Source organism: Salvia miltiorrhiza, chromosome 6 (assembly GCF_028751815.1).
Source record: "Salvia miltiorrhiza cultivar Shanhuang (shh) chromosome 6, IMPLAD_Smil_shh, whole genome shotgun sequence".
NCBI lineage: Eukaryota > Viridiplantae > Streptophyta > Magnoliopsida > Lamiales > Lamiaceae > Salvia > Salvia miltiorrhiza.
This window is the reverse complement of record NC_080392.1, coordinates 19,981,719-19,996,562: the sequence shown is the minus strand read 5'-3', so window position 1 is coordinate 19,996,562 and position 14,844 is coordinate 19,981,719. Positions and strand designations below refer to the sequence as shown.

The window sequence follows — 14,844 nt, the reverse complement described above, 5'->3', positions numbered from 1 at the left end:
AAAAGTAAATCTATAAAAAATGATAATATAAATTAAACGACTCATGACATGAATAATGAATAATGCTCGCAACAAGTATGTATACCATCCCTATCTACAGAACCGATCACCTACCCACCGTGGGCAAACATAACGTGCCCACCACTGATGTGGCAATGTTAATTAGGAAGGAGAATTAATAAATCTTACTCTAATTATAATTATCTTACTCTAATTACAATTGCCACATCAGTGGTGGGCACATTATGTTTGCCCACGGTGGGTAGGTGATCGGATCTATCCCTATCTATTTAAATATTCTAAAAGGAGAGTTGTGTCATGACTCATGTGTGTTGTAAAAGAGGTGTTGTGAATTTCTAATATATATTTAATATTCTAATGGCTGGATGAGTATATCCCAAACCAAAATGCAAGCGTCACAAAAAAGAAGAAAAAGAAGAAAAGGATAAAGACTCATCCATTTTATATATATTTGGTGAAAAAATCACAAAAAGAAAGGACACAAAAGCTTACCTTAGTAATTAGTATCATGGACAATGACAGAGACCCGTATTATAAAGCGGCCACCATAAATCCGCAAACCGTCTTTTTCCAACTCCCAAGCGCCTCCTATACCCTTTTTCGTATATCCCAGAATCCTCTCTCACTCTGTTTTTCAGTTGCCAAAAGTCTCTGCATTTTCTCTACCATTCTCCTCCGTTTCTCGTGATTCTCACTTGCCTGCGTAAAGAGACGTCGTTTGTCATCAGTTTTGGAGCTTGGAGTTGGAAATGGAGGGGGAAGAGGATGGTTTGAGGAAGAAGATTACTGTAGGAGTATGTGTAATGGAAAAGAAGGTGAAATGCGGCTCCGAGGTTCTGTTCCTTTTTGTCTTCACTATCTCACTGCACAATACCGTGAACCGTTGGTTGGGACGGAATGAGCACATTTGCGAATACTGATTTTCCTTTGATTTGTTTTTCCCCCCCGTTTTTGGCTTGTTTTGGATTCTTCTAGGCCTCTTCAGCGCCGATGCTGGAGATTTTGGAGCGACTCGAGGCGTTTGGAGAGTTTGAGGTTATTAGTTTAGTTGACGCTGTGGTGATTTTATCGAATGGAGTTCATCGCATTGGTGTTAAGTGTTTTATTTGTAATTTAATGACATTTGATGATCGATTCTTCATGCTACAGATTGTGTATTTTGGGGACAAGGTAATCCTTGAAGAACCTATCGAGAGGTGAGCTTTCTCCTATCAGAATTTTATTGCTATGCAATCATGATTTTTGTGCTTCTTATATATCTCTTTGAACATGTCTACAACCTCATTAGTTGCTTTTAACTGTGAACTGTGAACTGTTGATGATCTATTTCATTTCCTTAAATTGTAGGTGGCCGATATGCGAATGCCTGATTGCCTTCCATTCCACTGGCTATCCTCTGCAGAGGGCTGAAGCATATGCAGCGCTGAGAAAGTAAGCTTAAATCTGGTTGTTCTTCTTGTTGCTTTCATTCCACTTCTTTTCCTCTGCATTTTTTAATCCACAAATGGCATATGCACGTCGACATTTCATCATTCAATGGAGCATAAAAGTAATTAGAACTTAAATTCTTTATCTTGTGTTTGTTGTCTATAGATCTTGTGGTATGATAATGTAATGACATGTGTATGGCCTTATATGTTCAGTTTCAAGGGCCTTTAAGGTTTTCTTTGGCTCTAGTGTAAGATAGATAGTACATAAAGGAATAGGTCAAGGTGGTAGGTTGAACCATGGACCTCGACTGATAGCAGCCAAGGACTCTGCTCGGTAGCAGTGGGTGTGGGTGTGGTGGATTTGAACTAGGTTAAACTGTTTCCATCGGTGCTTCTTCATCTTCCAGTTAACTAGTTAACTAGAAAGATTTTGGTAGCTGCTTGGCTGTTTAAATGGGCAGGTATTTCTTTACGGGTCCACTAGATAGATCATGTGATTCTGAGAACATAAGCATCATGTTATCTTGCCACGAAGCCTTAATTTCTGATATTGTTTTCACTTTTTTATAGTAATCTTTGATGGAGCCTTGAAAATTGAATCTCATATTCTTGCCTTTTCAGTTCTCTTAGTAAACATTTTCTGATCAGCTTTGTCACTTATTTCTCAGGCCTTTCCTCGTAAACGAATTAGGACAACAACGCCTTCTTCATGATCGAAGGAAAGTGTACGAGGTTTGCAGCTTTAATCTTCTAGAAAATATTATTGCATTGTTCTTTCTATATGGAACTGGCAATGTTACTGACTGCCCTCCTTTGTGGAGTTGTGTTGATTGGTGGTAGTTTATTGGTCTCTGCAGCAGCTTGAAATGTTTGGAATTCCTGTTCCAAGATATGCTCTAGTTAACAGGGATTATCCGAATCAAGACCTGGATTATTTCATTGAGGAGGAAGATTTTGTTGAGGTCCACGGGAACCGTTTCTGGAAGCCTTTTGTGGAAAAGCCTGTCGATGGTAAAATATCTATGCAACTCGTATGCTATAGTATAGTGAACCTGAAACTGTTAGTGAGTGGCAACATCCTGATAATAACTTTGTTTGGTACTGTGTGCTCTTCCTAGTTTTTACTCTAGAAATGTATGACAATGATCATATTTTGTTTTCTGAAGGTGATAACCACAGTATAATGATATATTACCCTAGTTCAGCTGGCGGTGGAATGAAGGAGTTGTTCCGAAAGGTAATAGCTCTGACATTTATGTGATTTCGTTTGTTTAGAACTTTGTAGGCATCTTATGTTTTTCCAATCCCAGTTATCATGTCACTATGAAAGACATGGGTAGTTAAATTTACAAATGCTTTGTTGTGACAAGAAAGCCCTAGTCCATGAACGCTTTTATGTAAGTGAAGTTCTACAATACTTGTTCTTTTCGCCTAATCTTCCATTGCACCCTCTGACATCATGGTGACAGGTTGTAATTTCTGTTTTGAATGTATAGGCTAGTATTAGCAGACTCTCTGCTAGTTATTGTGCTGTCTTGAATTTATAAAAATCTGAAACACCTGTATCATGGGTAGCAATCCTCGGTTTCAGTTGCTACATTAGGTTTGCTAGTCTTGTAGTCTGCTTGTTTGGCTACAATCTGTGTAATACATTCTTTCAGTTATGGTTTTAAACTTTTAATGGTTCTCTTTACAATGGAACACCAATAATACAGCAGGTTATTTGGGGATGACCAACAACCTTTTTGATTGAAAACGAATGGCGTTCCACCAACAACATAAATTTCAACATAAATAAATAAACTTGTGTTTGAATGTTATTTGTTTGCGAGTGGTTAAATGTATCCATTTTTGAAGCTTGTACTATTAAAATGTTCTATAGAAACATTTGTTATATATACTGCCACGTTGTGAAATCATTCAAGTACTGTTGCTCCTGATATTTGGATATTTGGTTACTTATAAATCTATTATTGCTTTATATTCTTTATTAGAAATCCATGAGTGTGTTCAGGAGGACTACATCCTTTCTATTCTTGTTTTGTTTTGATTATTCTTTTCCTCCTCAGTTGAAAATTAGATATAGTATTTTTGCTGTTTTTGCAGGTTGGTAATCGGTCGAGCGAATTTCATCCAGAGGTCAGAAGGGTGAGACGTGAAGGTTCTTATATATATGAGGAATTCATGCCCACAGGGGGAACAGATGTTAAGGTTGCTTTTCTTGTGTTTTGAAATTTCCAGTGAATGGATTCATATGAAACTTGTACTCTTCCAACATATATGCGGTCCTAATAGATCAACATACATGAAGTCTTATCTATTGAGCTTTGGACTCTGAATCTTTGAGAACTTTATGACCCTTACCTTTAGTGGTTGTTCCCCCTCCTCATGCAGATACGCCCCTTTCTTCCAACCAATAAGAGCAAACTATCAACTGTCCCTACCTCCCCCCACCCCACCAAAAAAAAGAACCCAAGAAAGGAAAAAGAAAATAATGTCCTAAACATTTATATATTAATATTCAATATTAATGTCTAGCTGCTTTTTAGACTTCTGCATATATATTTTGATCTTATTTGATTAAGAAGCAATGTATTTATCTTGCTGTATCTTAGGTATATACAGTGGGCCCCGAATATGCTCATGCAGAGGCAAGGAAATCTCCTGTAGTTGACGGTGTTGTAATGAGAAATCCTGATGGTAAAGAAGTGAGTAAATGTTGTTTATGAATTGTGATGTCATGGATTTGGTGCTCCTCAAACAAAGTGAATTTTATGTATGTTAATATCTTAATATGCAACAAAAAGTTTGGCCTGTAGTATGTACTGCAGCTTTTTGTGCAGGCAGAGCTATATGCGAGTCTACTCCCAATTACCATTTCTTACTACTGCTACCACCTTGATTCTCTCAAAATCTAATGGGTCAAAGAAAAAGAAAAGACTGAGATCACCATCTCATTCTTCTCTAGATTTTTTTGGGTTCAGGGCTCTGTTTGCATTATGGCCTTGTCCTTCTGATAATGTTTCTTTCCCTCAGAGCTATTACGATCCTGCTGCTGTTCCTGTCATTTCTCTTGTTTTAAATCTTTTTCACTTCTACATATATAAGCATCTGATTATGACAAATTTCTGAAGTTATGAAATGTTGATATCTCTTATTTGCATACCTTGCATTCTGCATTAAGTTTCTGATTTGAAAGTCTTAAGCCGAATTCTTCATGTTCACTACCATCAATTTTCTTTGCCTAAAATTGCATTCCTTGCAGGTCAGGTATCCTGTTCTACTTACTCCAACTGAGAAGCAAATGGCAAGAGAGGTCTGCATTGCGTTTAGGCAAGCTGTAAGTCAAAATAAAACTTCAGTTGTGTATCTTCTTGATATTTAATTCATGTCCTTCTTTTGATTTATTTTTAGTGTTAATAATGATATATATATATATATATATATATATAAATATTTGATAAATTACATAAGTAAATAAAGAAATTTAAAGACCCCACGACGGTGGACTCGAACCCAGGACCTCAGTCCTTGGGCATTAACCACCCACCGCTAGGCCAACACACACACACACACTCTTTTGAATATTTTTATTATGCCAATCAGAACGGAACTCAGTTTTGTTGTCTTTCTATCATGTTTGCATGCATCATCACATATTAAATCTTGATGCTTTTGCAAAATCATTTGAAGTTTATTGGTCGAATTCAAATGAAGAGCCCGTATGGCCTGCTAAACTGTGTTGCATTAATACGTCAACTTTGAGCATGTTTTTTCTCAATCTTTAGAATAGTTTGGTACCGGCGTCCTGTACTGTTTTGTTGCATCATAATTGGTACAAGTCCTTACTTTTTTGATGTACAGGTTTGTGGGTTTGATCTTCTGCGCTGTGAGGGACGATCCTATGTTTGTGATGTCAATGGATGGAGCTTCGTTAAGAACTCTTACAAGTAACCTTTCTGTTTGCTGTTTTATTCTCCTTGTTGTTTGATTTTATATGTGTCACAATAAATGGATACTGATTAGGATTTAGGAATTATTCTCAGATAGCTGTTCCACTTCCTAGAAGTATATATACTATAACATTTTTGTGCTTGTGGACTGTGTGATTGATTTTGCATCCTGTCAATTTCTATCCTTCATTTATCTTCCATTTTCATCTCCTTCTTCTTTGTCTTCTATGTTTTGTTTTCTTTCTTTTCTTTCTCCTTGATTTATATTTTTTAACCCCTTTTTGTAGGTATTATGATGATGCTGCTTGTGTATTGAGGAAGATGTTTCTTGATGCAAAAGCCCCACATCTTTCTTCAACAATTCCTCCAATTCTGCCTTGGAAAGTCAATGAGCCTGTTCAGCAGTCAGAAGGACTCACTCGGCAAGGAAGTGGGATAATTGGGACATTTGGGCAATCTGAAGAGCTACGTTGTGTAATTGCAGTTATTCGCCAGTACGATATATCACCTTTGCTATTGTTTCTGTACTGTTTTTCATGCCTTGGCTATCTTGTGATATGTTTCTTTGCTTGCAGTGGAGACAGAACACCAAAGCAGAAAGTTAAGTTGAAAGTCACTGAGGAAAAGCTTTTAAACTTGATGCTAAAATACAATGGGGGAAGACCTAGAGCAGAGGTAGTTTTTTGCTCTTTCAGAAATCCCCATACTTTACTGATTGATTGTATTCCAAACATCATGCATAAGTTAATGTGTATTAACATCCCTCTTACACTCCTGCAGACAAAGCTGAAAAGTGCAGTTCAGTTGCAAGATCTTTTGGATGCTACACGAATTCTAGTACCCCGTTCTAGGTGAGAAATGTTTCTTTATTTAATTCTGAAACTAATTGACTTTTAAATGTGCTTGACTCTTGACTTACTACTAAGTTCATGTTCTCATGGGGATATTACTTTCGGTCTGATTTTTTAGGTTGTTTACTTGTTTAAAATTCACTTAGCATAACCATTGCAATTAATCTGCATGTTGAGAGATCACTTTCGACTGATGTTCAAATTGTCATTCAGACCTGGGCGAGAAAGTGATAGTGAAGCTGAAGATATTGAACATGCCGAAAAGCTTCGTCAAGTGAAAGCTGTGCTTGAGGAGGTCAACATATATAATATTTCGACCGCTTGGAAACAATGCTATCATTTTTGCTGTTTTTTGGTCGATAAGTTAAAACATTGAAGTAGTTTCAACTCTGAATCTCTGTGTGCTTCCCCGTTTCATGGTGAAAATAGTGCTTAAAATTATGAAGCTGCCAAACTTTTTCTTAACTGTTTTATGTGAATGTTGTTGTTTTGTTTCATTTTGTTGAATACAAGATTTCATCTAAAAGATGTTATTTCTGAGATATTGGGACATCCCGTCTGTCTTTAGGACCCCTCCCTCCCCTTCACTTTTGTTTTCCCTCTTCCTTACCATCTTCCTGTGGCATTCAGGCAATAGAAATTGGTGACTTACGCTTCAACTTTTGAGGTACTAATTTGGAGTGACTGATATTGTCACTTCCTCAAATTGGAAGCTGACCAACTAGTCCAGAATGTAACTGATGAAAAAACAACAGACCACAAATATGATTTTTGCTGAATGAATTGTTAGAATTTCAGTCCGTAGATTTGGAACTCTACAAGCACCTTTGTTTTTATCTCTATCCCTTCTAGCAATTTTCTATTTATTCACGGTGACCACTTTCCAATTTTAGGTTGCATGTTCACCTCTTTTCTTTTAGCTGTACTTATTTCATGGGATTTCTTGGATATGGTTTTGATGGTTAATATATTATTTATGTTTTTGGTATCCAGGGGGGTCATTTCTCTGGGATATACCGAAAGGTCCAACTTAAGCCATTAAAGTGGGTCAAGGTTCCAAAAGCTAATGGTGAAGGAGAAGAAGAACGACCTACCGAAGCCCTGATGGTTCTCAAATATGGTGGTGTTCTAACTCATGCTGGGAGAAAGCAGGTCGTAATTTTGTTGCTTTATGCCTGTTGATCTCCATCTTCATGCCTGGATACATATGCTCACTAATTTACCAATTTTTTGTACATAGCACACTGTACTCATCGTTTTAAATTTTCAGGCCGAAGAATTGGGCAGGTACTTTCGGAATAATATGTATCCAGGTTAGCAATTTGCATAAATACATCTAATTGTGTAACTGTGTCCTAATCTGGGATTAATTAAGACTTGATTTTCTAAATCTCAAGAGAGAGTATAATTTTGAAATAAATTACTGTTCAGTTTTGTTCTTGTGGCTGAATCTGGCATTTAATTAAGACTTGATTTTCTAAGTCTAAAGTGAAATAAATTTGAACTAAATTACCGTGTTTTCCTTTTATGTTTGATATGAGAGCACATCATGGTGAATCTCTGGTGCCTGCTGCTTTCAACACTTTCTTTTTCTTATTGTGCCGAAGCATGTTCTTTCAAGATTTTCTCCACATCGACTCCTTTGTTTTATGTTCTTTTCTTAATGTGCATTTTACGCTTGGGTTCCATTCTTTCTTATGAACTTTGGAGCTAGACTCTGTGCATGCTTCATCAACCTATCTATCTTTTGAGAAGAAGAAATAAAGAAAAATAAAAGATAAAAAATAAATAAAATGCATAATTTTTTTCTATGTTGTCTCCTTAGGTGAAGGCACTGGCTTGCTTCGTCTCCACAGTACATATCGTCATGATCTAAAAATATACAGTTCAGATGAAGGTCGTGTACAGGTGATGCTTCGACATTTTACTTAGTAATTTAAATGAAACCACTCTTTGTATCTTTTATGCACGTCCGAAGGTATATTCGAGGTAGTATTATGGTGTAGCGACACCATATTTGTTCAATGATTTGTTGTCCTGCTTTAACTTACTTCTAAATGATGGTTTGTTCACATAAGTTATTTATTTGCCATGAGCAGATGTCAGCAGCTGCTTTCGCTAAAGGTCTTCTTGACTTGGAAGGGCAACTGACACCTATTTTGGTCAGTAACCTAAACATGTCTTGTTAATCACTTATTACTACATTTTTAGTAAGAACTAAGAATTAATAATTACTCTCGATCCTTTTAATCCAGCGGTTACAATTAATAACTAAATCCAGATTTTTCACAAATTTCAACTCACGCATTCGAGAATCTTGTATATCTGGTGAAATACCTTATTTATACAACTGCTCAACTTATGCAAGTATATGTATTCGCGTGCACACAAATGACTACCTTATGCAAGGATAAGGTATCGTGCGAGAATTTTGCATAACTAACAGATACCTTATTCATCACTACTTAACTTATGCAAGTATAATGTATTCACGTGCACACAAATGACTACCTTATGCAAGGATATGGTATCACAAATTACTCCGAGTGTTTTTCCAAGATTAATCTAGTCCGTCCAATCTAATTTACTTAGTGGTTGGATTTGGATTTAACACAAATTACTCTTACATTCTCTTGTCTTCTTAAGGTTTCACTTGTCAGTAAGGACTCCTCAATGTTGGATGGGCTTGACAATGCCAGTATTGAGATAAAAGAAGCTAAGGTTTGTCTTGCATGCTACACATTTTGTTCTTTTGCTGAGAATATTTGTTTGATGCTGTGGCTAGTGTTAAAGAAGTTACTTTTGTGCTTTCCTTTACAGGCCAGGCTAAATGAGATAATAACTTCTGGCATGAAAGCTGTTCACAGCAGCTCTCCAGAGAAACCGTGGATGGTCGATGGTGCTGGCCTTCCTGCAAATGCCTCTGAACTTTTACCCAAACTGGTAAAAAGCTGCTAATATCCTGGATGACTAGGGGCTTCTTCCATAATGTGTCTTCCTCTGACATATGTAATTATTTTTGTTTTAAAGCTTCTTATTATTATCTTATCAGTCCTAATCTGTTGATCATTGTAATTACAAGGTAAATTTAACAAAGAAGGTTACAGAACAAGTAAGGTGTTTAGCTAAGGATGAAGATGAGGACCTTGTGGAGACAAGTTCATATGATGTAATCCCCCCATATGATCAGGCTAAGGCACTTGGTAAGACAAATATAGATGTTGATCGGATTGCTGCTGGTTTACCTTGTGGTAGTGAGGGATTTCTTCTCATGTTTGCTCGATGGAGAAAACTTGAGAGGGATCTGTATAATGAGCGCAAAGGGTAAGTCATATTTGGTAGCTTTCCAAGATTTTCTTACTTTCCTGTGATGAGTAGAAGTTCTGTGATTCACTTTTCATGTTAGATCTGGTTGATTCATCTGTTGGGTTTTAATGAACGTGCAGGCGGTTCGATATAACACAAATTCCTGATGTTTATGATTCTTGCAAGTAAGGAATTATTATTTTATTTTGGCATGTTATGCATCTCATGCTGTTATAGTCCAGCATGTAATTAAGCTTTATCTTCCCGATTTTAAGTTTGGTGGATAATGACATTGTGCTTGTGATGCCTGCTGTGGGTTCAATTTTATTTTTATTTATATGTTATATATTTTTGTGAACGCAATTCTTTGATTCATTTCTTTCAGCTTGAACTTTAAGTTTGTCCACTATTACCAATCACATATATGGAAAAACATGCATATTACATAAAGATGGTTGACCTGTGACTGTAGATCTTTAGAACTGTGAATTTAGAGCTATACAGGAGACCCAAAGATCAGTGGTTGATGTGCTTCTGATTATTCACAATAATGACTTTCCTTTCAACAGATACGATCTCTTGCACAATGCACATCTAAATCTGGAAGGGTTAGATGAACTCTTCAAAGTTGCTCAGGTATATAATAGCTAGTTTTTTAATGTTTTTGTTTTCTTCAGGGTTCTACTTTGCCATCAAAACTGGAAACTTAAAAACATAAAATTTCTATCTTGTACACCCTCTTTTAAGATCAATGGAAGGGTTAAAGCATGTGTTTCATTAGGGGCTCCTGTAGTTACTGATGCCTTACTATTCCGTGGTCCCCTTTTTTCTTCAGTTACTTGCAGATGGTGTTATTCCTAATGAGTACGGAATCAATCCGAGGCAAAAACTAAAAATTGGATCGAAGGTAATTTTCATTGCATCTTGTCTCTTTTCCTCGAGGCAAATTATACAGCAGTTCACTCAGAAGATATGCAACTCTCTGAAAGGTGGGGAGTGAACTAGTTTGCATATGATTTTAGCTGAGTAGGATCCACTCATTGCTGGGAACAAAGTGGTTCTTGTTATCGATTCAAGATTCTTGATGCTGCTACTAAATGTTTGGATGCATGTTATCTGGATCCGCTGTGGATGGCTTTGAAGTCAAATTTTACTAGGTTCTATGCTATAAAACCTCATTGTACAGTTTCTCTGGAATAAATTAGATGCAAAGTTGTATATCATTAAATCGTCAAACAACTAGATGAATAGAGAAGTTTGTTATATATGTGAAGGTCTTTTTCATGTATTTGTTCATATATCTCAGCATGTTTTGCAGCTCTCTCTTTTTCTCTCTCTCACACACACACGTAAAGTTTTGCTCATGTTGATGTACAAAACTGTCTTGTGAAATCTCAGATTGCACGCCGCTTAATGGGTAAAATTTTGATTGATCTGAGAAATACCCGTGAAGAAGCAATCAGTGTTGCTGAATTAAAGAGCAACCAAGATATCCCTAACACCGGAAAGGAAGATGGAGATTACTATTTGAAGTCTCAGACTAAAAATGAAAGCTCGAGAAGAACCAGTTTTACCAGTGAAATGTCAATGGATCAAGATGAAGATGATGACAAAGAAATTAAATACCGTCTGGACCCAAAGTAGATCTTCCTTTTTTATTTTTTGCTCACAAGCAACATCCTTTCACTTCTTTTTCATCATGATTTTCTGGCCAAGAATATTGGTTTAAAATGTTGGAAGCAAATGTATCTCTCTAACCTATAAATTCTTGACTTCATCAGATATGCAAATGTGAAAACACCAGAGCGGCATGTGCGAACAAGGCTATACTTCACTTCTGTGAGTAACCATTGTTTTGGATCATATGATTTTTTTCCTCGTCTCTCTTTCTTGCATTGGTTTGGAGTATGGATCATTGCACCTTGCTTTATGAACTGCATTTTGTTCTTTATTTTTGGATTGTGGAGCTTGCCTGTCAATAACTCGCAACTACAATGGGCTCCACCACTAAACACATCATTAAGAAGCATGCATTATTGCAAGATATTATATGCCATGATTCGACTTAAATGCGTTATATCAGTAGCTTTGATTGAAATAAGTTATGATTCCTGAATCATAAAGTTCAACAAGGACAAACAAGTAAACAACATTACTTACAATCAATCCATGTAGGGTTGGCACCTGTAAATTGGATTCTCCATGTAAAAACACATTTGGCTTTACTCGATCTAGACTAGTAGTTTATTAGATCCAGAGGATTAAATCTAGCATCAAATACCAACTCCTGCTGGCAAAAAAACCTAGCCAGGAAAGAATTGCATTGTGATGATACTTTTCTTGTTCTCAGCCTTGAAAGGAAACCTTATAATGAGATATTTTGGGCTTTTTATTTGTCTTGCCCCATGTTCAACTGTCAATTTATTTTGAAATTACAGGAATCACACATCCATTCATTGATGAATGTTCTTCGTTATTGCAATCTGGATGAATCCCTTCAAGGAGAACCTAGCCTTGTTTGTGATAATGCCTTGGACCGCTTGCATAGGACAAAGGAGCTTGATTACATGAGTTACATAGTATTGAGGTTGTTTGAGAACACAGAGGTTAGTGGTTTAACCTTTCTTTACATTGCTTTTTGAGTGAGTTTTAGTTGCATCTAATTGCGCTTTTCATTGGAAGATTTTTAATAGGTCACTCCTGAGCGCAACTGTGCCCAGGAATATACGAAACCTTTTAGTTCATTCTGATCCTCGTTATAGTGCTTAAAGCTGAAACTAGTCACGATATTCTCAGTTTTTTGGTGCTCAAATTTATAAGTGTTAGTGGTGCGAAATATGCATAACGGATAATGGAAATCAAATATTAGCCATCAACTTAATTTCAATAACTTTTAGGTTTTAGCCAATTTTGACATGAAAAGACTTAAATGTGCTTATTTTGACTTCGTACAACTGTTTAGCGAATATATAAATATATGGTACACCTGGTACGAATTCGTACTAGTCATGGCGCGAAGCATCCTAGTACACCTGATACGAATTGAGATTATTTGTACCAGGATGCTGCAGGCCACAACTTGTACGAATAGTCCCCATCCATACTGGTCGTACCACTGGCTGGTCCTACTAGTTGGAACGACCAGTGCGTATTAGTATGGATATAATTTTGTCCGCATTTACTCTAGGGGCAATTTTGTCCCTATTTCTAAAAAATGGCTACAATTTATTGAAATTAATTTGGTGGCCACCTTTTAATTTCCACTAAATATAATGGTCATCTCAAATTTGGCCTCAATTTAAAATTACAGCCTATCTATGGATTATTATTGATTGCGGATGTTTACAAAATAAAAAATGTTCCCAATAAATTTTTGTAATATTTGTTGGTACTCAATATCTAATTTGAAAGCAGGTGGCTTTTGAAGATCCAACGAGATTTCGGATGGAGATGACTTTTAGCAGAGGTGCAGATTTGTCCCCTTTGGAGGTAATTTGCGTGATGATGCACTGATTTTAGACATTATTTTTTACGTCATTATGTTTTTTTGGAAATCTTAATAATGGTAGCACGGGTTCCGGTAAACAACAGAGTACTAATAAGGTAAGAATCTTGGCTCTGGTCGTTTGCTTTACCCAACTGCATAAACTCAACCATTTAACTTTATGTGTGCTAGTCAATGTTAGACCGGAAGACAATAAATTGGAGCTAGTTTAGGGAGTAAAAGGGAAATATAGAATGACTTTAAAGCTCCCAAAGTTGAGGCTTAGATCTTCTTTTTTTTGTAATCGAACAGAGAAATGATAGTGAGGCAGCATCGTTGCATCAGGAGCATACATTGCCAATAATGGGCCCTGAGAGGCTGCAGGAAGTAGGATCGTGTTTAACTTTGGAAATGATGGAGAAGATGGTACGTCCATTCGCAATGCCAGCTGAGGATTTCCCTCCACCATCAGTTCCTCAAGGATTCTCAGGTTACTTCTCCAAAAGTGCAGCAGTTTTGGAGCGCCTCGTCAATCTCTGGCCCTTCCACAAGCACGGAAACACCAATGGTATGTCCAAAATATATACTGTATGATTTTGCGCTGTTATCCTGTTGTTGGTAATCCACCTTTTTGTTGGTTCAAGGTACCAACTCGCCAAAGTCTCCGAGGAATCTACACGAATCAAGCTGAAGAATTAGGAGAAGAAGTATTGACTACTTCATACATGCTCCACTTGGCTGGAGGGGATATAGCTCAGTTGGTAGAGCTCCGCTCTTGCAATTGGAAAATTGCGATTACGGGTTGGATGTCTAATTATCCAATGATAGTATCTTGTATTTGAACTGGAGGCTCAAGTTAGAGCCAACTGCTCTTATCTCTTCATGTACATATTTCTGTACATCTCTACTCGAATTGAAGGCTCTTCATGCCTTTCCTTTTGTTTGATTCTATGGGGAGCATCAAAGAATCACGTGCCCTTTCAAGTTGAGGCGATCCACCAAATCATGTTATTTCTCTCCCTTCACTTTCACGCTATATTAATATAAGGGTTAATTGCTCTGATTATTCCTTTCAATCTTGAATTATGGTCTAATGTCGGTTTTCGACACATACTATAAATTGTTGTAATAATAATCATTACTTTTCAATTTGATGCAAAATAGTTACATCCAAACTTTTCCTATGACTGAAAAATATGTGACACTGGTTTTTTAGCAAATTGATAGAAAATTTGATGTATGCCAACTACATATCATTTCACTAAATGGTGTCGATGTTAGTATTCAGTTTGAAATGTATTGAATATGTTTATTTTGATATAAATTAAATAATATTATTCTTATCGATAATTTATAAAGTATGTTGAAATTTAAAATTGAATGAAAGTTGGTGTTTTTTTAACGAAGTGAGACCCGTTTTTTAGGAATACTAGTATGCTCTGTCTAATGCACGACGAGTAGTGAAATTAATGATATTTTAAATAAGTAAATATAAATACTTCTTTCGTCCCAATGATTAGTGAGTTGTATTCCTGTTCGGATCGTCTCAACAAAGATGAATCGTTTCCTTTTTAAGCAAAAAATTGATAATTTGAAGCTCTAATTAACAAAACTAATTACACCCGTTATTTTTTCTTAATTAACCCAAATAGCATAATTATTCCATTAGTTCATTGTTCTTCAACAAACCGTCCTGCTTTCTCTGCCGCTTCCCCGCCCTCTCTTCCACAACACTCGACAACAGCCAATCAGACAATCATCATAATGCTGGAAGAATGTGAGAAGACCATTATCATTAA

At 36.5% G+C, this 14,844-nt stretch overlaps 1 protein-coding gene across 2 annotated transcripts; it reads left to right on the top strand.

Moving 5' to 3' along the window:
* The first annotated feature begins 560 nt into the window (after positions 1-560).
* LOC130990385 (inositol hexakisphosphate and diphosphoinositol-pentakisphosphate kinase VIP2-like) lies at positions 561-14,029 on the top strand. Of its 2 annotated transcripts, none has more exons than XM_057914624.1 (31): positions 561-854; positions 997-1,056; positions 1,171-1,217; positions 1,369-1,452; positions 2,120-2,183; positions 2,309-2,462; positions 2,618-2,688; positions 3,558-3,662; positions 4,067-4,159; positions 4,717-4,791; positions 5,316-5,401; positions 5,692-5,898; positions 5,980-6,079; positions 6,185-6,255; positions 6,469-6,550; positions 7,249-7,407; positions 7,526-7,568; positions 8,081-8,163; positions 8,355-8,417; positions 8,902-8,976; positions 9,076-9,198; positions 9,338-9,579; positions 9,702-9,746; positions 10,131-10,197; positions 10,397-10,468; positions 10,960-11,201; positions 11,343-11,400; positions 12,000-12,167; positions 12,976-13,050; positions 13,358-13,613; positions 13,690-14,029. In XM_057914624.1, the coding sequence occupies exons 1-31, from the start codon at positions 771-773 to the stop codon at positions 13,734-13,736; spliced, it is 3,201 nt and encodes a 1,066-aa protein (XP_057770607.1). In that variant the 5' UTR covers positions 561-770; the 3' UTR covers positions 13,737-14,029. The 2 variants fall into 2 exon arrangements, with proteins under 2 accessions (XP_057770607.1, XP_057770608.1); XM_057914625.1 differs by having other exon boundaries at positions 562-836.
* The last annotated feature ends 815 nt before the right edge of the window (positions 14,030-14,844 follow it).

Bases quoted from the DNA above. Each gene is read 5' to 3' on its own strand.
- LOC130990385 (XM_057914624.1), top strand. From the start codon at position 771: ATGGAGGGGGAAGAGGATGGTTTGAGGAAGAAGATTACTGTAGGAGTA. The intron at 7,569-8,080 runs GTTAGCAATTTG...TTGTCTCCTTAG, and splicing joins TCGGAATAATATGTATCCAG to GTGAAGGCACTGGCTTGCTT. The intron at 8,977-9,075 runs GTTTGTCTTGCA...TTTCCTTTACAG, and splicing joins TTGAGATAAAAGAAGCTAAG to GCCAGGCTAAATGAGATAAT.